Source organism: Sceloporus undulatus, chromosome 5 (genome assembly GCF_019175285.1).
Source record: "Sceloporus undulatus isolate JIND9_A2432 ecotype Alabama chromosome 5, SceUnd_v1.1, whole genome shotgun sequence".
In the NCBI taxonomy this organism is placed as follows: domain Eukaryota; kingdom Metazoa; phylum Chordata; class Lepidosauria; order Squamata; family Phrynosomatidae; genus Sceloporus; species Sceloporus undulatus.
The window spans coordinates 187658102-187680832 of record NC_056526.1 but is presented as its reverse complement, the minus strand read 5'-3'; the positions used below and the strand labels follow the sequence as shown (position 1 = coordinate 187680832).

The following is a 22731-nucleotide window of genomic DNA, read 5'->3' as shown; positions in this document are numbered from 1 at the left end:
ACCAGCTCCTAAGGCTAAGAGATAACACCTTGCCACTGTTGACATGAGTCTGGAAAGAAGAAATCTGACATCTTTTGGGTGTCCCCTAAAACTTGATAATTGCCAAGAAATCTTCTCTGGAGCTTAAGCTGATCAGTAAAAGAATGATCCAGACTGTGAATATGTTGAGTTATATTCACAGCTGTACTGGAGCTGGAAGCCCAGTCTCAGGTTGAGTGGGTAGCCCCCTATGGACTGACAACTGCCAACATACCCACTCTGGGTATTAGTCTGAACTTTAAAGGAGCTATGCAAGCTGTTGAGTCCTGTACCCCAAACTGAGATTTTGATTTCTAATGAAAGAGAAATAATAATAATAGAATGATAGCCCCAAAGAGATTGTGCAATGCTAACCCTTCTTAACCACATTGATGTGGAACTTGAAAGTACCATTCAAAGCATGAGAACATCACCACCGTGAAGGTGGGCCATCCCACTTACCAAAAGACAGTACGAAAAAGAAAGGCAGCCAGCAGAGAATGAAGACCCCAACCACGATTGCGAGGGTTTTGGCGGCCTTCTTCTCTCGAGAAAACTTCAAGAGGCGTACGGAGAGGGAGCTCCTGAAGGTGTGTCCTTTGTTCTTGGCGCTGGCCAGGGAGTCCTCCAGGACACTGCGACAGTGGATCCGGAGCACAACCTCCATGGATTTGCTCCTCTCTTTCTTGACCCCGGCCTCTAGGCTCTTGGTGGTCCTCCTTGCCACCACATAGATGTTGAAGTACATCACCAGAATGACGGCCAGGGGCAAATAGAAGGAGAAGAGGGAGGAGAAGATGGCGTAACCTGGTTCCTCAGTGATGTTACAATGTTGGTCATTCTCAGGAGGTGCCTCCTTCCATCCCAGGAGTGGGCCAATGGAGATGACCATGGAGGAGATCCAGACTGCCACCATGATGATCACCGCCTTCCTCTCAGTCATGATAGTGGGGTATTTGAGAGAGTATTTGACCCCAATATACCGATCCACAGAGATGATACACAGGCTCATGATGGAGGCAGTGCAACACAAGACATCCACTGCTGCCCAGATGTCACAGAAGATGCGGCCAAAGACCCAGAGGTCCTCCAGGACTTCCAAGGTGGCTGAGAAAGGCAGAACAGTGGTGCTGAGGAGCAAGTCAGCAATGGCCAAGTTAATGATGAAGTAATTGGTCACCGTCTGCAAGTGACGGTTGCAGGCCACCGAGAGGATGACCAATATGTTGCCCACAATGGCCGAGAGGATGAAGACGGCGAGGAAGATCCCCACACCCACCGACTGCAGGGTCAACTTCAAAGCCAAAGAGGTGCTGCTGTTGGCATGGACATCTCCTTCTTCTCCTCCTCCTCCTCCTCCAGGCAAGGTCCCATTCACACCCCCAGACTCTCCCGTGTGGTTCCCATTCAAGCTGGCATTAATCCGGTCAGAGAAAGTCATTCTTTTTTCAAAAAGGTCCGGTCTCCATGGGGCGGGATGGGCTCAGTGTGGCAGGGGTGCAGAGGAGAAGGGTGGCACAGACATGTTTCTACTCCCCTGACTCTGAGGCCCCTGAAACTCCTGACCCCCAATCAGGAATTTAACCATTTCCCTCCTCTGAGGTCCATGATCTTCAAAGGAAAATCTCTTCCTAACTTGTGTGCTTTTCTCCCTTCCTCAGCACTCTGGTTTCAATCACCAGCCCCTACATATATATGTGTGTGTGTGTCTTCAAGTCATCTGTAGACTTATGGGGGCCCCATGAATTTGAGGGTTTTCTTAAGCAAGGAATAGCTAAGGCAAGGAATACTTAAAGCCCACCAGGGATGCTGTTGAGGTGGTTTTGCCAGACTTAGACCCTGAGACCCTTGCAGATCTAAACCCACCAGGGATGGTGTTGTTGAGGTTGTTTTGCCAGACTCAAACTCTTGCAAATCTAAACTCACTAGGGATGCTGCTGAGGTGGTTTTGCCTGACTCAAACCCTTTCAGGTCTCAACCCACCAGAGATGGTGTTGAGGTGGTTTTGCCAGACTCAGACCCCCTGCAAACCTCAACCCACCAGGGATGCTGCTGAAGTTGTTTTGCCAGACCCAAACGCTTGCAAAACTAAACCCACCAGGGATGTTGTTGAGGTGCTTTTGCCAGACTCAAATTCTTGCAGATCTAAACCCACTAGGGATGCCGCTGAGGTGCTTTGCCTAACTCAAAGCCTTGCAAATCCAAACCCAGGTGAGGAGGTGCTTTTGCCAGCCTCAGACCCTTGCAAATCCCAACCCACCTGGGATGCTGTGGAGCAGCTAACACCTCCATCTTCCTTTCCTGATTCCCCTTGGCAAGATGTCCATCTTCTCCCCCACAGCTCACAGCTTTTAAAATAGGAAGGGAAAAAAGTAAAAAGAAAAACCAAGCAAGGACTTCTTTCTCTTCTGTTTCTTTCAGTTATCAGCCTTGTCCTCCTCCATCCGAAGCGAGTACCTGATCGCAGCGCCTTCAGCCAACTCTTGCAAACAGCCTCCGCAATCCAACAAGAAAACTCTTGCAAAAAACAACAACCACGATGCCGACTCTTGCGGGAAAACAACAAAGACCAGCAACAACATAAATAAAATACAATAAAATAAAAAGCCCCCAGTTTCTTTCCCCCCCTTCCTGGAGATGCTTTGGCAAAGAGGAGGCAGGAGCCAAGGGGCCACTCTTTGCAAAGCTTTGGTCTCCACTTGGCCAAAAAGGATGCTCTGGAAGGAGGAGGCAGAGCTACATCCCAAAGCCCCCTCTTCTTGGCATCTTTGCAACCCAAGAAAGGCAAGCCCAGCCTCCGATCATCTCCTCTTTGGCTTGGAAAGGCAAAGCAGCTGCGATCCTTCAGAGGCTGCAAAGTTTGCCTCCATCCTAGTGCATCTCCTGGGTTTTGGCTGCCTCTCTGGCTCCGGAGGGAGGGCCAGGGACCAGGATCATGGGGCCCAGCCTCGCCTCCGCCTCGCCAGACTCCTCCTAGAAGGCTGGGGATAGCCCCCCAAGTTTGGCAGGAGGAGAAAGAGAAGGGAACCCCCCCTCTCTCTGAGAGGTGGGCAAAAGATGCTGCCAGATGCCCAAGCAACAGCAGCAGCTTCAATCAGGGCAGAGAGGAGGCTCTTGTTGCCTTGCTTGTGGAAGGGGTGGGAAAAAAGGGAGAAAACACGTCCTGGGTCCTAAGGGATGGAGCTGGGAGGAGGAGTGGAGGAGGATGGAGATGGTACCCAAAATAGATTCATTGAAGGATTTTCCAGCCTGGGCTCCGCAATGGCGACGGAGAGCCGCCAGGGGGCAGAAGAGAGCTGCTGGCGTTGCCTTTCGCTTGCTGCTCTTCTTCTGGCTCAGCAGAGCAAGGCAAGGGGCTAGGGCCAGGGTCAGCAGGGGTCCTCCTTTTCCAGGACCTGTCCTACATCCCAGTCTCCTATCTTCTATTCTGAGCAGGACTCCAGAAGCCTGGGTTTATATTTCTGGGAGTGTTTGGAGCTTTTTCTTGGGGCACGTCCTACATTTCCCCTGAGTGTCTTACATTTTGTGGCACCCTTGGCGGTTAGGGCACCTGGTCACCCTGCCTGTGTTGTCTTTTCAGACGATTTGCATCCCATCCTAGATAGATCAGAGTTGGGGAAAGGGCAGCCCGCAGGCTCCTAAAGGTAAAGGTAAATGTCAAGTCATAACTGACTGTAGAGGCAATGCCCATCTCCGTTACTAAGCCGAAGAGCCAGCATTGTCTAAGAACTGCTCTGGTGGTCAAGTGGCCAGCATGACTGCACCAAACTCCATTACCGTCCCACTGAGACGTGGTGCCTTTCTAGCTCCTTGCATGCTCATGCTTTCGGACTGCTAGGTTGGCAGAAGCTGGGACTAGTGACAGGAGCTCACCCCATCATGTAGCATTTGGGCCTCAAACTGCCAACATGCTGATCTTCTGCTAAGCTACTGCATCCCTAAGATTCTAATCCTAAAGTCCTAAGATTCCTTAATAACCCCATCTTCCCTAACCCTATTTTCTATTCAAACCTATAGCTGTGTTAGACGTTTATCACCTGGGGCTTTTTGCAGCTCAGATCCAGGGTGACTCCTGGTTTAGCTACGCGAATTTATGTCGTAACATGAATGTTTTATCACACCTGGTTGCCCTTCCATTGCCCTTCTGAATCGAGGGGGAATTGAATCCAAGGCAAGTCATGTGATGTGGATTCAGGCAAAGCGGAGTGAGTGCAAATTGTATTACCACACCGGTGCATACCATGTGGATTCAGCGATTTGAATTGGGACCCTTGCGCATGCTCAGTGGGGCTCTGGATGCTGTCCTCCTTCCCTGCCCCCTCCTTAGCTGTCATCCTTCACTGGGCTGAAGGAGCACTCAGGGGATGATGGGATAGGTCGCAGGGGGTCACTGGAGCCAGGATTGGGCTGAAGGAGCAGGCAGGGGATGATGGGATAGGTTGCAGGGGGTCACTGGAGCCAGGATCGGGATGATAGGATAGGTGGCAGGGTGGCAGAGAGGACGAGATGGGGATGCAGGAGCAGACAGGGGATAATGGGATAGGTGGCAGGGTGGCAGAGAGGATGAAATGGCATGAACGAGGAGGGGGGATGAAGGAGCAGGATGCACAAAGCCAAGGGTGGGTGACATCGGAGTGATCTTCCACACCAGACCAATTCAAAGTGAAATCGAAGTGAGCTTGAAAGCAAATTCTGGTCTCTTCCATCTCTTCAGCATTTTAAAGGGACACTTGCGAACGCCACAGCCCATTTCTGCCAAAGCAAAGTTTGAGGAGCATTAATGTCACCCCCCTGAGGTTTTGCATCCCCCGCATACCCCTAGTGATGCCATTTTGCCAATCCGAGCAATATGTTTATTAGGAGCAACTGAAATTCTTCAGGAGGGTACTAGCTTTTCATTTCAGCATCGGATTAGACAATCCAAAAAATAATCCTAAAATAAAATAAAGCTTGGCTGGAGTCCTACTGGGATGTTGTATCATCATAAACCGACTTGTGTGTGTCATGTGCCTTCAAGTCATTTCTGACCTATGGTGACCCTAAGGTGAGACTATTGTGAGGTTTTCTTGGCACAGTTGGTTCAGAGGAGGTTTGCCATTGCCTTCCTCTGAGGCTGAGAGTTTGTGACTTGCCCAAGGTCACCCCAGTGGGCTTCAGGGCCAAGGTGGGAATTGACCCCACTATGTCATGCTGGCTCATTTATGATTGTGCAAAGTTGCATTGTGCCATTGCTCAATGTTGGTATTCTTAGGAATGGAGTGGAAGCATAGTTACAGGACTTGGTCCATGAAACTGTGCAACAGTCACAAAGCAGAACATGTCCCAAACAGCCAATGCATTCCAAAGTGCAGTGGGTCCCAGTGCACAATGTGCTCCAATGTGCAATGTGTCCCATTGCACAATGGGAGCCCCTGTTGCAAAATGAGACATCTTGTGCTGTGACCTGTTGTGCAATATCACAATTCACTATCAGTGTTGTGCATCATGTCAGCAATGTAGCTCCGTCATCATAAAGCTACGGTCTGGGGTTTAGTATTGCAGTTATGGATTTGCAACCTAGATTTACAGATCCATAAGTGCTCTGTACTCAGTAAGAAGTGCCCCTCTAGCTCACCTTAAGAACCAGCAGCCAGATTAGACAAAGGATCTGGGCATATGGAGGATGATGTTTCCACACCCCACAGAAAATGAGTAAGACTGCAACAATCAGAAATAGGACTTCTTTTGCAAATCCTGATCATAGCCTTGCTTGCTGGTGGGAGGGGTGGAAACATAATCTTCCTTGCAACTCATTTGGAAGCTGAATTGACCTTCTTGACCTGCTCTGGCTGCTGGCTCTTAGGATTGTTGCAGGGGGAGAGTCATACCATGAGATGTTACTTAGGCTGCATCTGCACTACAGAAATAATGCTGTTGCCATTGTTCGATGCTATGGAATGCAGGGATTTATATATATTTTTTTCATGCACCAGAGCTCTCTGACAGAGAATGCTAAAAATCTCACAAAACTACTAACCCCAGAATTCCATAGCACTGAACCATGGCAGTTAAGGCAGTGTCAGACTGCATTATTTCTGTAGTGCAGATGCAGCCTTAGTTACACAGACATAACCAAGTAACTGATATAGAATATTGGTGATGCAGAGAGCCAGAGTGGCACAGAAGTTTGAGTGTTAAACTACTATGGAGACCAGAGTTTGATTTCTTACTTGGCCATGAGCACACATTGGGTGATCTTGGACAAGTCACACACTTTCATCCTCAGGGGATGACAATGGCAAACTTCCTCTGAACAAATTGTGCCAAGAAAACTGCATGACAGGTTCGCCTTAGTGTTGCCATAGGTCCAAAATGACTTGAAGGCGCACAACAACAATTGGTGATGCACAGGTGAAGAAGCTCAGCCCTTAACAATGAAAATATTAAAAATTGTGTGTCTGGGAAGGGGAGGAGAAGCAAGAATATGGATGGGGAGCCAATGCAGTAGATAAATTAAAGTAAGTAAAAAGGAGACAGTTTGGCCATGGTTTGTAGTCTTGAGGTCTAAAGTGTAACTTAGTCGTAAGATGAAAATTACAGAGATCTGGCTAAATGTGCAAGTAGCGAATGAGAGCACTTGCTATTTGATGTTCTTTGGTGCCTGTTTTAGTGAATCATTTCCTATATTGCTATGTATTTTATATGTATTATCCTACTAGAGAGGCCCCTTCCCCACCCCCACTCCCTTTGTGTCGAGTCTTTTTAGATTGTAAGCCTGAGGGCAGGGAACCGTCCAATTAAAAAGATTGTATGTACAGCGCTATGTAAATTTACAGCGCTTTATAAATAAAGGTTAATAATAATAAAGTGACAGTAATGGGGCGAGGAGGAAAGCATGTTATTTCACCAGTGTTATGAATCCACTCTGGGTTTTAGTCCAAACTTTAAAGGAGTTGTCTAAGGTGCAGAAGCTAGTTTGGGGAGAGGGTTGAGCAGCTTGGATCATTCCTCTAAAGTTTGAATTCACTGCCTCACTGACATGGAAGCCACCAGATCCCACGGATCACACCTAACCTTCATCCTGAGATGGAGATGAAATGATGCATCCCCTGTTTGTTTGTTTTTTTGAGGTGGGAAATGCCTTAACAATTGTGTAGCTGAAGATTCATGATTTGTGTACCACTTGTTTTGTTTTGTTTCGTTTTCATAGAAGGAGGAACAAAGCTGTGCAGTTCCCTTGGGACAATTTCCCAGAGGATCCTTGTCACTCAGAATACCAAGGTATTTTTTTTGCAAACAAAGCTTTCTGGTATTAAAGCCACGTTTCATCCTGTTTTGCTATCAGCAATTCTGGTTTCTCCTCATTCTCCTCCCCACCAGGTTGCATGAGACATTTGCTTTGCTGTGGCTGGGCATCTGGCATCATTTTGCAACAGTGTTTCACAGTTAGTTACCAGATGCCCAGCACTCCAACTCCCATCATCCCCCACCAGTATGGCCAATGTCACTTGGAGTAGGCCCTCATAGATCCATATGGACCGTATGACATAGGGCAAGCATAACGAGGGATATGAAAGTTTTGGAGCATTGCAGAATTCCTCAGCAAGCTCAGTGAACCTTTATTTTTCTGCAACTCAGAGGGCTGTTTCCTTCTCAGAATTTTGCAAAAATTAAAATATATCCTCTTTGAAACTTGAAATTAAAGGAGAGAAAAGGTAAAAATGTAATTTCCCCCCTTCTTGCCTCAATTCCTCCTGCCTCTCTTTTCCCTTTCTGCATCATGTCCATTAGACTGCATGCCTAGGAGTAGGGAATTTGTTTATTTTTAATTAATTAATTAATATATTTTTTTGCATTACAGAATTAAGTGATATATGCACAGATCTAGATCAGAGCTTGGAAGAGTTCCTGACTACCATTGCCAGAATCCTGTAGCTAGCATGGATTCTGGGAGATGTAACTATAGGAGACCATGAAATCAATTGAACTAACAGAAATATTAATGTAATCAGTCCCTGTCACCTTACTCAGCTCACACCTGAACACAGAGAATCCCCTTGACCTGAATTTATTAGGAAGGTCTCCATTGGGTCACCTCTCACCTTCTCATCTATATCTATTTGTGTTCCCAGCTTTCTAGACTCAGTTTGGCAAATGCTTATTTTCCAGTTTTTCTACAATGCTGGCCTGTTACAATCAGTACTTGTCCCCTGCCTATTACTTACCTTCCTTTGGAAAAAAAGGACACTGCACTTTGTTACCCCTAAAAAGTGGGGTAGAGGCAATGGGGTCCACACCAACTGTGCCAGCTTCTCTTTAAAAAGTTGGGGAATTTAGCTCAAGTTTAGCGCAAAGAAGCTTACAAGAGATTGGGTAACTTGAAGACCATTTCCATCTGTGTATACCAGTATTAACTGAGATGGACTCCACGTTTGGCTGAATTAAGAAGGTTTTTACTGTATTCAGAAATATGCAAGAGTGCAATCAAACACAAAATAGTAATTCAGACAGACGCACCATTCAGAGCTAATTGAAATGGAAGAATGGACACTGGATAGTGGCGTTTGAGGGTTGATAATTACCTTTGCTGGAGAGGTGACCATGGAAAGTGGGATGTGGCTCAGACTAGGGCCTGAGGGCAACACAGTTAATACATGGAGCACAGACTGGAGGCCAACTGTGTGTGCAAAGAGGCTAAGTTTGGGTATAACATTTATATCTGTCCCATTCTAAAGGGTATGCTATCTTGCAATGTAACAAAGACTTGATAGTTTCCCCAAGAATTGACAATGGGAATCCAGACTTGTTTAACTTTGGAACTACAAAAACAGCAATTGGATTAAGACAGCCCAGGGTGGATGGATAGGAAAGCTGGCTGAGAACATGGCAGAAGATAGGTATGAAGCATTGTCTTACTGCCTTTGGTGCAATGAGACCTCCTTTGTCTCTTGATCCAAGAGCATATGTAGAGAGTCTGGGGTAGGAAGGAGTGGTCAGCATACCCATTTAGCGTTTGTCTGGGTATTACCTGGGTCATCCCACATGTCTTCCCTCTGTGTCCTCATGGGAAATTCACCTGATGTTCCAAAAGTCATCAGGACCTCTTAAGAACATGCCTGGCCCTAGATATGAAAATATAGAAAATATGGTGATTCCAAAAATAAAGCAGAGGATGAAGGGTGTGGATTCTCCTGTCCAATCTGGGTGTTGAAGAAAATGAAACTTTGATAATGTCTCTTGGCATGTGCAGTGCAGTTTCTGGTCCACCCAGATTTACTTACATGATAGACTTCTGAGCAGAGGTGTCTGGAGGCTTCCATGTCAATGACTTTGTCATAACTCACCTTCTAGGGCAGGAGGATTCAGACATTGAGGAGGAGGAGGAGGTAGTTTGCCAGGAATCCTTAGCTCCTGGTGATGGCAGTCTATCTGTGTCCAAGGAGCTGGGGGACATTGTTTCTCAGCAGGAGGTTGCAGATTCTGAAGACAAGGTTTCATCCTTCACCGAACAATGGAGGGACAAAGAGAGATTGCACTGTTCCTAGCAATTGTTAAGTATGAGATGATGACCTAATTAGGCACCTGTGGTCTTGAGACAGCTGTCTATAAATCTCCCAGCAGTTCCCTAGCAGATTTGTGGCTGACAACCATTTTATTTTGGTGACAGGTGGTACTCTTAGAGTGGTTGTGTTTTCTTGCCATGGACTAGCTACAATTTGATGCCTCTCTTTACTCCTTGCTGGCTTCATGTATTGGGACTGCTGACTTGCGGCAATGATTTCTGGACCGGCTGACAACCACTCTCTTGTTTCTCCCTTCATCCTATTTGGATAACCTGTGACTGACTTGAACTGGATTAACTACCTGACAGCTCTTGCAACACACTCACCAGCTTCCTGGGCCAGTTATTGACTGGTGTACAGGACAGAAGTGGTGAATCTGCACTGGGTTTTGATCCCGGCTTCAAAGGTTATATTAAAAGTGCTGAACGCCGTCCTTAAAACAGTCTAGTTCCCTTGAATAGTTTCTTTAACATTCAGCCAAAAACCTGGAATGGCATTGCTAACAAATTGAGATGAAAGCCACCAGCTACTACTGCTGTTGGAGTGTGTTAGGCTTGTGCTCATGATGTAGTCATGGCTCCATAACTAAATGGGACCATGTTTTTGGCTATGATTCCAGGTTGGTTAGAATTTGGTATTGTTTTTCACCCTGCCCTCACCCCAAAGTGCCATTATTCTTCATATATTCTCTTCCTTGTCAATGTTTCCATTTTGCCTGTAACACCCAGGGCCACCTTTCTTTCCCTCTTGAACATTAGATCAGTCTTCTCCAACCTGAAACCCTCAAGGGATTACAACTCCCACCACTCCAAAACAGCACAGTCCTTCTTGCATCTCAGTCAGCTCCCCAGTACCTTCTCCTGCTGTCCTTTATTTACAAATTTCACCACAGTGGCTAGCTCTGTGCTGGCTGTGGATGATGGGGTTAGGCAAGGCTGATCTAGAGAGCCTTTGACAGTTTGGAAGTAGGCTATTTATTTATTTATTTGTATGCCTCCTTTCTCCCAGGAGAGGCCCAAGGCGGATCACAGTTAAAACATTAAAAAATCTCAATAAAATTCAAAACAATTAAAATCATCTACATTTTGAAACTAAGAGAAAAGAAATTCTTCCAAGGCTTTCTAACACCAGATTGGAATGAAAACGCTTTGCCATTTTTATCTGAGCCTTGTTTACATAAATATCTCTGTTTCCCACAGATAAAAACCTAAGCCAGCTAATAGGGGTTGCTTTCTAATGAGGTATCGCTCCTGCCAGTGGCTGCTGCCTTGTCCCCTTGGGGCTACATTCATCACCAGAGTTTCAAAATCCATTTAAAGCGCTGTTAAGCATTTGTATGGATCCTTCTTGCCAGAGGGTCTTCGCCTGACTGGGGAATCAAGTGCTAAATCTAGTTGACGAACCAAGAAATCTTGAATTCCATACTAAAAAGAGGCAACACAAATGGAGAATAATGATGGACACTTATGTTCCGTGAACAGTTTTTGCTCGGGATCAGAGTCTCAAAATGATATCCATATTCAGCCGGATTCTATTGTTAATCCTGACTGGGGTACTTCTTTGTTACCGGAGATGTTGCTGTTGTTAACTGTCTTTGAGTTAACTTCAACTTATGGTGACCCTATGAATGAGAGACCTCCATGTCACCTTGCTATCAACAGCCCTGCTTGGGTTTTGCAAATTCAAGGCTTTGGCCTTGACTGAGTCCATCCACCTGGAATTCCTTCTTTTGCAACTGCTTTCTGTTTTACGCACTGTCATTTCTCACAATATGTTTAAAGTGTGACAGTCTCAGTTTAGTCATCTTGGCTTCTAAGGAGACTTCAGGCATGATTTGCTCTAATACTCATTGATTTATCTTTCTGGCAGTCCATAGTATAGTAAATGCATATTTGGCAACTGATCCTATTATAATGATTTCAGCTGCTTAATAAAGTCAAATGCACCTTGATATCTTAGCAAGCCTGGGGAGAAATTGCCCCTTTGACATTGTTTCAAGTATTTTGCTTTCAAAAACCAAGATTATTAAACTGTTTCTTTCTGATGAAGCACTGAATGCCTGTATGGTGTCAACACATACATGTCAAAGCTGAGAGTGAATTTTAATACACAACTATAGGTGCATCAAAGATGAGTCCTGCAGCATACAAACTCTATATGCCTAGAAAGGCTCCTTCTACATGTACAGTATTTTAGTAAACACATGCATGTTGTATACCAAAGTACAATAACATCCAAAATCCACAACACAGTGATATTTTTATTGGACCAACTAAAATACACAAAATACATATTGCAAGCTTTTGAAGTTCCACTGGCTTCTTCATCAGGCCAACCCCACCCCCCAAAAAAACCCATCTAGGAGAAAGGCCTACATTTTGTAGACCCATGACTATCATCATTATATTTTTTTCTTTTTCCTGTCTGATTTTTAACACTTTCGACGGATGAAGAAGCCAGTGGAGCTTTGAATGCTTGTAACGTGCACTGTTTTGTGAATTTTAGATGTTATAATATTTTAGTATGTCAACAAAGCATTGGGGTTTAGTTGGATTCTACCAAATCTTTTACTTTAGATGAGATCCTGCATTAGAGGATATAGTGTTACCCCCCCAAAGGCGGTGGACCTGGGGCTCCCACCAACAGTGATTTGGGGGAATTTATTAGCTTATCAGGGGCCTGAGGAAGGTTGGGTAACCTTGAGGACCATTTTCAACTGTGTATACTAGTAATAAGTGTGGGAGGACTCCAAGTTTAATGAACAAAGAAGGTTTTATTTAGAAATATGCAAGAGAACACATAAACACACAGCAACAATGCAATCTGAAACACCATACAAGGCTAACCAAAATAGAAGTATGGGAATAGGATAGTGAAAGCTTAGGGTTATAGAAGTGTGATATTTACCAGTCCTGAAGAGGAATCCACAGAAGGGAGACTCAACCTGTTTGTAAATTCAGTACATTTGACTAAATGACCAAAATGTGGACAGAATTACCACCAATCACTCACTGCCACTGTAGAATTTTTCTTTTTCTTTTTGTGCACAGTCTTCCAGGTTTGATTCCTAGCAAATCCAGAATCAAATGTGATTCCAGACTCTTGCCTGGAATCTTTGGGAGCTGTAGACAACCAGAATACACAGTACAACTGGCCTTCCACATTTGCGGCTTTGACCTTTGTGGTTTTGATTATTTGCGGTTTTGATTAATATGTTCTCTCTAGAAATTGCTAGGTCCTCCAGCGCAACTCTGCCAGAAATTGATCATAGAGTTGTGTTGGAAGACCCTAGAGATTCCTAGACAGAACACTTCTCTAGGCATTTGCAGGGCTTCCAGCATGATTCTATGATCAACATCTGGTAGATGCTGACCATAGATTTGCACTGGAGGACCTGGAGATTTCTAGAGAGGTGTTCTCTCAGGTGAAAAGAATAGTGGGTTTGTTATTTGCAGATTTTCCACATTCACAGGGATCCTGTGCCCCTAACCCCAGCAAATGTGGAGGGAGAGGGACCACTTGGTATCTGCTGGGGTTTGGTTCCAGGACCCTCCATGGATACCAAGATCTATGGATGCTCAAGTCCGATTATATAATGGGGTAGTAAAATTACATACCTTACATAAAAACGGCAAAATAAGGTTTGCTTTTTAGAATTTTGGGCGGAATATTTTGAAGCTGTGGATGGTTGAATCCATGGACATAGAATCCATGGATACAGAGGGCCGACTATACTCAGCCACGTGGACCAATGGTATGATTCACTATAAGCCAGCTTCCTATGTCACTTTGCAGCAAAGTTTTTAAACAGCTTAAAATGCTATGCCTGAAATACCCTTTCCTTGGCAGGTGAGAGCTCTCCCTCCTCCTTGCCGCATCCTAGTTTTCCTTTGTCAGAGGTATTTCTCTGATGTTCCATCTCTTTTTATTCGGAGAACTTAATGCACAGAAGCTGGGTTGCTTGGTATAATTTTAGGCTCTGTGCACACCCTCTTTCCCGCCTTTGTGTATGTGTTTACATCTAGTATGCATTTGATCAAATTGCCACCATCCAAAGTCTCCGTATGCTCTCATAAGTAATAGAACAGAGAGCTACAGGGTGTTGACAAGAATGGTTATTTTTATATACAATTATATATACGTACTTTGTCATCCAGTTCCAGCAGCCAGGATGTCAGCTGAGGAATCTGCCCCTTCCAGCATTGACACCAGTTGTGAGATTAAAGTAGCTAAAAGGCAAGGAGTCTGGCTTAATTGGTTTGGAGGTTTCACTCTTCATGCCAGGTACTGAAATCATGCGGCCCTCCAGATGTTGTTGGCTTGCAGTTCCCAACAGCCCTAGCCAGGATTCTGGGAGCTTCAGTCTGACAACTTTTGGAAGGCTACATGATTCCTACTTGCACATATTTAATACTCCAGGTTTATGGGCAGAACTGTTGGAACATTACCAAATGTGCATTGATGTAGTTGGGAAAGCACCCAGAAGAACTTTGTCCAGTACTGTATAAAGAGGATTAGGATGTCATGTGCAAATTGTCCCATTATGCTAGCTCTCTTGCCCTGTAATGATAACTTTCTTAATTTATTTCTCCCTGAAGCTTCAGTAATTTCAGCAGATGCTAAGTGTTAATCATATAACCTTGGCATCTGACTATGCTCACCATCACTGCATTCTCTGTAGGGTCTTGATATGTAGGGAAGAACGTGCATGAAACACCTGTTATCCCTAATCTGTTAGCCATAAATGTGGACAATCATCTATCAGAACCATCATTATTAAGTAGTTGGTTTGGATGTACACATTAGGCATGTTGTTGTTCTTGTGTGTTGTCAAATCATTTCGACCCTAAGGCAAACCTATCATGGGGTTTTCTTGGCAAGTTTTGTTCAGAGGAGGTTTTGCCCTTGCCTTTCCCTGTGGCTGAGAGCATGTGATTTGCCCCAGGTCACCCAGTGGGGTTTGTGGCTGAGCTGGGAATTGAACCCTGGCCTTCAGAGTCCTAGTCAAACACTTGAAACACTATGCCACGCTGCCACATTAGCATAGATGCCATTAATCAGAAACATATGTCTAGTGAATAAAATGTGTAATTGATTGGGAAGGCAAGAGTGCATATGGTCCAGAAAAGTTTCTATCTATAATCTCCCTGTAGATCTGCCCCCAGAGAGCTCAGTGCAGACTTGAGGTGCATCTGCACGGTAGAAATAATGCAGTTTGTCATCACTTTAAGTGCTATAGTTCCATCCTGGGACTTGCAGTTTTACAAGGTCTTTAGCTTTCTCTGCCAAAGAACATTGGTGCCTCACAAAACTGCAAATCCCAGGATTCTGTAGAATGGAGCCAGGGCAGTTAAAGTGGTGTCAAACTTCATTGTTTTCTATAGTGTAGATGCATCCTCAAACTGCTCGCAGGGTGCTGCACTTTATTGACTGTGGTATCTCCACTGTTGCTTCTGTGGCTGACTGGACACATGAGTTGTTCTGGGGAACTTGTTTTATTTAAAAGCTGTATGTTTTGCCTATTTAATAAATCTGAAATTCTCTCCCCCCCCAGTATGTTTATTGTCACTGTATCCTATAATGACCAGCCTCATTTTGCATTACAACTGATACACAATGTGCAATGCACATCAAGTTGTGGTCAACGTTGGTGGTTAGTGTTCAGTTGTCCATGAGGCATAAAATGCACTGGGTGACTATGGGGCAACCATTCTCTTTTATGGCTTTATCTCATAGGATTCCTCTGAGGATAAAATGGAAAGAAGGAGAGCCAGAAACACTATCTTCAGCTTGTTGGAGGGAAGGTAGCATTGAAATGTAACTAACTGATTTAAAAAATAAGGGCAAAAAAAATCTTATGTTCAGTGCGTGAAAGCAAACAATTTATTTTAAAAAAATAGTCAAAGTCTTATTCAAACTAGTTTCTTGACACTAGAAAAATATGTTTTTCAACCATTTTTTTAAAAAATTCAAATATTTTCTCTGCTCCCAATCCACTATTTTTGTGTCACAAATAGAAGTAGCCTTCCTGAACATGACAGTATTGTTAGGAAGTACCTTTTGGGGGGATCTGCCCAACAGGAAGAAATTGGTTATAACATCCTCTCCCTGGCCTGATAAAAATGGTCCTCTCTGCACAAAGCCAACCTAAATTTTCAAAATCTCATGCATGTTATTTGCCTTCACCCTTGTTAACTGCATACGGAAGGCAATGGAGAAATAGGCAGAGTCTGCACATTTTCTCTGCTTCCACATCAGAGGTGTAGCAACTGCTCCTCACCAAATGAGAACATTGCCATCAAATGAGAATTCTGCCCCCCAGCCAAGAAAATGGCAGTAACTCGAAGTTTAAGAGTGTTGCTATAATTTAAAATGGCACTTGACCATATAGAAATACAATTCAGGCAGCCAAAGAAAAGGAGAAGGCAAAGTGACGCAGGGAATGCTAACATAGCAAATGTAGACGTTCTTGGTATGAACAATGTTCACCGTCTCACTCTCTGCAACGCTAAAAATTTGGGGAAAGGAAAGACATTTAATTGGAGAAGAGTCCTTATTTAGGGGGCAGTGTCCTCATTTTGCCTTCCCCATAACTGCAACCCTTCTTCATATGCAGCTTCTGCATTAATTTGGGGGCAAAAATTCTATCAATAGCATAATACAGTGATTCCCAAAGTGGGAAGTATGCTCCTGCAAAGGGTGATGAAAAGATCCAGGGGGGAAGTGTAGGAAAAAGGAGGCAGAAGTGTGTGTGTGTGTATGGGGGGGATACAGTATTGGTGGCCTTTAGAACCAAGGTGGGGATGGAAACCATGCCCTATGAGGAACGACTTAGGGAGCTGGGGATGTTTAGCCTGGAGAAAAGAAGGTTAAGAGGTGATATGATAGCCCTGTTTAAATATTTGAAAGGATGTCATATTGAAGAGGGAGCAAGCTTGTTTTCTGCTGCTCCAGAGAACAGGACCCGGAACAATGGATGCAAGCTCCAGGAAAAGAGATTCCACCTGAACATTAGGAGGAACTTCCTGACAGTAAGGGCTGTTCGACAGTGGAATGCACTCCCTCAGAGAGTGATAGAGTCTCCTTCCTTGGAGATCTTTAAACAGAGGCTGGATGGCCATCTGTCAGGGATGCTTTGATTTGGATTTCCTGCATGGCAGAACGGGGTTGGACTGGATGGCCCTAGTGGTCTCTTCCAACTCTACGATTCTATGATTCTATGATTCTATGAATTAGACCACATGGTGACAGGGAAGAAACAGCAGCAAAAAGGATCTTACACATTTGGGACCCTGTTTGAGCTTTCGGAGCTTTGCCAGGACTTTGATGGCAGATTGGAGCTGCACTGCTGCACCTGGTTTTTTTGTTGGACAGGCTGAGAGAAGAGTAGCAGAAGAAACAGTGTTTGTACGGGGAATGACTTGAAGCTGTGTGGGGAAGGCATGACTCTGAGGAGGGAGGGGAAAGAGTATCTGGGTTGATTCTTTGTCTTTCTTGGATGGAGATTCCTCCCTCACTAGGGAGAAAAGTGGGAAGTTGACTGCATCCCTCTCTGCCCTGGTGAAGAAGGATTGAAAGTCCTTCCTCATCGGGGAGAAGTGTCTATACTGCAAGGCAGACACAGGTGAGGGGCTTCTCAGTTACTGCTCAGCCAGCTGCTTGGTTGCTGCTCCCAGAGTGACCGGGTGCAGCTGGCTGAACAGTGACTGAGCAGCTGGTTGAGTTGCCTATGCTAGTTCAACCGCCTGCTTGGTCACTGCCCTGTTTGCACTTGGTTGCTCTGGGAGCAGCAACCAGCCCAGCTGGCCTTCCTTGTGCTGTAAGGCTTGTGTGGGTGAGATGGAGGAGCAGGCCTGGGCCTCTGCCACTGCTATATTTGCACATGAGAGGCTGAAGCAGAAGAGGAGGATATGATAGACCTAATATCAAGTATTAGGCATTGCAGGTGCTAAGGTTGTCACTGAAGAGGAAAGGGGTGAAAAAGCTGGGGGAGCAGTGGCGTAGTGGCGTAGTGTAACAACCTGATGCCAGTATAAGCCCAATTCTTTGGCTCTTACTTTAATGTAAAGGTAGTTAAGCTAGAGGTCCTAACCAGAACATAGGGATATTATTATTATTTTTTAGAATACAGCTTCCCAAATCCCTCAGCCAACCTGTCCAGAAAGGAAGTGTGCAGCTGGACTAATGAACAGTGGTATGCAAACCTGGGTCTCCAAGTGTTGTTGGACTATAGCTCCCCAAATCTCTGGCTGTTGGGCATACCAGCTGGGGCATTTGGGAACTGAAACCCAACAAGCCAAACAGCATTGGAATTGACTGGTTCAGAGGGTGGTGGACTCTTTATGCAGAGGTTGGCGAGCATCTCACAGGAGTGTTGTAATTTTGTATTCCAGTAGGGCAGAAGATTGGACAAGATAACCTGGTCTAACTTTGGACCAAAGGAGCTTATAGTCCTTTCCAACAATACGATTCTATGATTCTAAGTTTGCTGTATGCCACTCAGAAGCCCCTGAGGCATGCTTAAGATATTTAAATATGTAAATGTTTAATGCCTGTACTGCAGCCATTCACTCAAAACCACAAGGTTGCGAGTTCAAGACCAGCAAAAGGGCCCAAGCTCGACTCAGGCTTGCATCCTTCCGAGGTCGCTAAAATGAGTACCCAGACTGTTGGGGGCAAATTAGCTTACTTGCTGTTCACCACTATGATCTTTGGAATAGTGGTATATAAATAAAACAATTATTATTTAAATATTTAAAAGGATGTCATATTGAATATGGAGCAAGCTTATTTTCTGCTGCTCCAGAGACTAGGATGCAGAGCAGTGGATCTGAACTACAGGAAAATAAATTCCATCTAAACATTAGGAAGGACTTCCTGATGATGACAGTGGAATAGGTTGCCTTAGAAAGTGGCAGAGTCTTCCTTTCTTGGCAGTTGTTGGGTGCTGGGTGGCCATCCATTGGGAGTGTTTAGATTGTGTCCTCCTGTATGGCAGAATGGGGTTGGACTGACTGGCCCTTGGGATCTCTTTCAACTCTATGATTATTTGATTTTATGATTTTTTTTTTCCTTTATGCAGAAGAGACCAGGAGCACATGATTTTTCAGTGGCCATACTACCTGTGAGAGCTGTAGTTTCAAAAATAATTTATCCAGGATCTGATCATGATGATGAGCACATAGGTAAAATGAGACCCAGTGAAGCCAAGCCAACGTTTGAAAGCTTCTATGATTTGTTTCCTGCAGGTTGCTATTGACAAAAGAGTATGAGAGAGGCTCTGTGCTGCTGATCAAAGTGATGAGTCCCCAGCAAGAGATAATAGGCGACGCTGCAGGATGATAAATCCAAGCAGGATTGCGGCACAAAGTGCTTGTCTATAGGGGCAGTTACAGGCTGAGGCCTGCTTTCATTCGCAGCCTACTTGAACTCCTGGGCAGGCAAATGTATCTTCTGCAAATCAGCTCCCTGCAGGTAGAGGTTGGGAGTGTTTGGATCGTTCATTTCCAAAAGGCTCCAATTCTACTTTCTCTTCTGGTGCTTGAGGCAAGACTTTAGTTCAGTACATCGCTCCAGTGCCTCCAACATGTCTGTTTGCATTGGGCAGAGCATTAGCAAGGCTGGTCACCACACTGGGAAAGTCATCTCACAAAACGACTTTATTGCATCATAGCAATTTTCAAACCCCAGGCTGGCATGAAACCAGGCCAACCAGCACTGTGTAGCAGATCTAGTAGCTCCTTTGAAAACCGGCAGGCTTAAATCCAATCTACCCAGTTCATTATTTTAAGAAGTGGGAGGTGAAATGTTACTATCAGGACAGAGGACAGATGTTCAAGGGCTGGTTCATGTAGAAGAAAGTAGAGTTGAGAAAAAGCTTGCAGTTGGAAGAAGACTCTGCAATCTATGGCGTCCTTTCCAGATTGCAAAGTGCCTCTCTAGTTTTAGCCAAAATCAGCCTCACTAAAGGACAGTCATCCCTAGGCCAAAGTGAGTGTCCACATCTTCAGACATTTGCGATAATTTGTTGCCAAGTTTACTTTGACTTTTTCATTATGTCAACTTTCTTTACTGTCCAGCTCTCACACCTTACCTAGAAATCAGAAATAGTATGGCCTAGGTGAATCTGGCATTGGTATTTAATGAGCTATTTTTACACTTGTGGATCTTGACGTCATGGCTGCCCTTGCAAATCTTAATCATCTTCTGATTTCCTGACCCCACTCTTCATTTTGATTAATGAATGAGCCTAGGAAATCTTTAACAATGTCTTGATTATCTACCTTAAATTTATGTAAATCATATTTGGACATACCTTTTGTAAAGTTGGACAAAAGCATAAGGGCTTGCAACCAGTGGTTAGCAAACCTGGGGTCTAAATATGTTGTTGGACTAGAGTTTCCAGAATCCTTCACTGTTGGGCATACCAGCTGGGACTTTGGGAATTGAAGTCCAAGATGTTTGCTTTAAAGTATGCCAGAGGTGGGTAAGGTATGGCCCCTGGACTCTATTTTGTGCTCCTTCCTGAAGTCCCCTGCCAGTCTTCCAAAGCCTTTCAACTCTGCATTTAAAAAAAATGGCATGATTTTTTTACTCTTTTCTTGTCCCCAAACCCCATGGAAAGCAATGTGCAAAACACCCCAGCTCAACACAGAAAGCCTCCAGCACCCTCAAATACCTCTGCATCAGAGCCCATCTCAAAGTGGAGACCGAAAGGGATGTTGTATCACTTCCAGTTGTTATTTTGGGAAGAATTCTGACAAAGATTGAGGTATTTGGGAGTACCATAAGCATGGTGCTACTGCAAGGGACATGGGAGGGTGAAATTGGGCCCTGGACACTACATAACTATGCAGAAGCCATCTTTACTGTCTCAGTGCAGAAATCACAAAGGGTATATGCATTTCAAGATGTTTCCTACAGGTCACCCATTGGCCATCCCCTTTTAAGCCTGGGTATTTTATTGTGCACAGGATCAGCTGGTGCATCGACTACTGCAGAGGTGGAGGAAACTATCCTGGATTTTAGCACTGTGTTTCTGCATACTTTCTTTACATCAAAGTCACAATGCATCATAGTCTTTGTCATTTCAAGTCCATATAAACAGAGGGTCCCCCCTGCCTTCCTAGTGAGCATGGAGTTGGCTTGGAATCCAAGTGGCAAATGAATGGAAGGGTACATTTTGCTTGCATGGTTCTGGTGGGAGAGTGTGGAAATAGCATGAGAATACAGATGGCTTGGCACAGAAAAGATGAAACTCGCTCAGGAACACGGAGTACATCATGTTTGCTTCATGAATTCAGATTCGTACAAGACAGAGCAAGGAGTCTGAAACGGCCACCCAAGTCTCTGGATTAGAATTCAGAAGCAATGACCTTGTGGCATTTGACCTATATGCTGGCTTTTCTCTCCAAATTTTTGACACTGCATTTAAATCTCTCTCTCTTTCTCTCTTCCTTTTTCTCATAGAATCGTAGAGTTGGAAGGGACCTCACAGGCCACTGAGTCCAACTTCTGTCTCAGTGCAGGATCTCCAGCTAAAATATCCCCAGCAGGTAGCTGTCCAACTTCTTTTGGGAGATGTCCAAGAAGGAGACCCCACTGCCTCTCTAAGCAATTGCCTCTATTGCTGAACTGCTCTTACTGTCAAGAAGTTTCTTCATATAATCTGTCAAAATCTACTCTTCTTTAACTTCAAAACATTAGACCTGTTCCTACTCTCTAGGGCAGGAGAGAACGAGCCTGCACTCGTCACTCTGTGACAGCCCATGAGATATTTAAAGTGTGATCATGTCACCTCTCAGCCTTCTCTTCACCAAGTGGAACATGCTCAACTCCTTCAATCTTTCCTCACATGTTTTGGACTCCATATCTCTTATCATCCTTTTGCCCTTCTCTGAACCTCCTCCAACTTTGCTCCATGGATTAGTATGTGTGGGTGGCCAGATTATTAATAGTGCCATGTCTCTAGGCCCCTCACAATCCAGGGGCCAAGTGCTGAAGGAAAAAGATGTTGTTTGCTTCTTCTTCTTCCCTTCTCATTTCCTGAATCTCCTGACATCTCTTTTACCATCAACATATTGTGTGGGACATGAGTAACTGAATCAAAACGCACAGGATGAGGCTGATTGTCCATCTCCCTGAACCTGCAGGGCTGGAAAGGTCTTCACCCATGAAGGTGTTTGTGCTGCCCTTGTAGTGCACGCTTTGCAGTTTTGTTTTGTTTATTTATTTAATTTCTATGCTACCACTCCCAGAATAGCTCACACACAAGCCCAAAGGAGGTTTCTGGAATTGCTCTAGGGTCCTAACCACCATAATCTGACATTAGATGGTACCCTACATGACTGTGCATTGTGTAAGAGTTCCACATACCTCAAGCACCAGTTTTTATCATGAACCCCCATGATTCACTATGTCACTGCAATAATTCTCCCATGGCTATTCTGTGACTGGTTGAGAGCACATAAGAAGAGGACTGGAGAAGCCTCTGGCCATGTTCTTAAAGCCAGGTACAGAATGAGGATATCTTTGGGCAAGATCTGCTGGGGGCCTCCAGAAGTCTTAGTGGATGCAATCATCAGTTTGCATCTGGCTCTGTGAACATGGCCAGAGACTCCTCTGTTCTCTTCTCCTTTCCACCAGCCATAGTATGGTCATCGGAGGACATGTAGATAATTAAAAAGAGAGTCTGTGAACATCTAGAAAGCAATGCCATAATCACAAAAAGTCAACACAGGTTTCAGAGAAAGAAGTCATGCCAGACAAACCTGATCTCTTTTTTTGATAAAATTACCAGCTTGTTAGATGAAGGGAATGCTGTGGATATAGTATATCTTGATTTCAGTAAGGTCTTTGACATGGTTTCCCATGATGTTCTTGCAAAAAAGCTGGTAAAATGTGGGCTAGACAAAGTAACTGTTACATGGATTTGTAATTGGTTGACCAGCTGAAGCCAAAGGGTGCTCAACAACGGCTCCTTTTCATCCTGGAGGGAAGTGACCAGTGGGGTCTCACAGGGGTCTGTCCTGGGCCCAGTGCTAGTCAATATCTTTATCAATGACTTGGAGGACAAAATTGGAGGCATACTTATCAAATTTGCAGATGACACCAAATTAGGAGGAGTACCCCAGAGAACAGGATCAAGATTCAAAATGACCTGAACAGACTA

At 44.6% G+C, this 22731-nt stretch overlaps 2 protein-coding genes across 3 annotated transcripts in view; both read right to left on the bottom strand.

Moving 5' to 3' along the window:
• The window catches only part of ADRA1D (adrenoceptor alpha 1D), a 55653-nt gene extending 52484 nt beyond the window's left edge, over positions 1-3169 (bottom strand). The window contains exon 1 of the mRNA XM_042466828.1: positions 481-3169. Within this exon, the coding sequence (XP_042322762.1) occupies positions 481-1459 (979 nt within the window). The 5' untranslated portion in view covers positions 1460-3169. The remainder of the gene's footprint in view (positions 1-480) is intronic.
• The window catches only part of PTPRA (protein tyrosine phosphatase receptor type A), a 604614-nt gene that overhangs the window by 508130 nt on the left and 73753 nt on the right, over positions 1-22731 (bottom strand). The gene's annotated exons all lie outside the window — the stretch shown is intronic.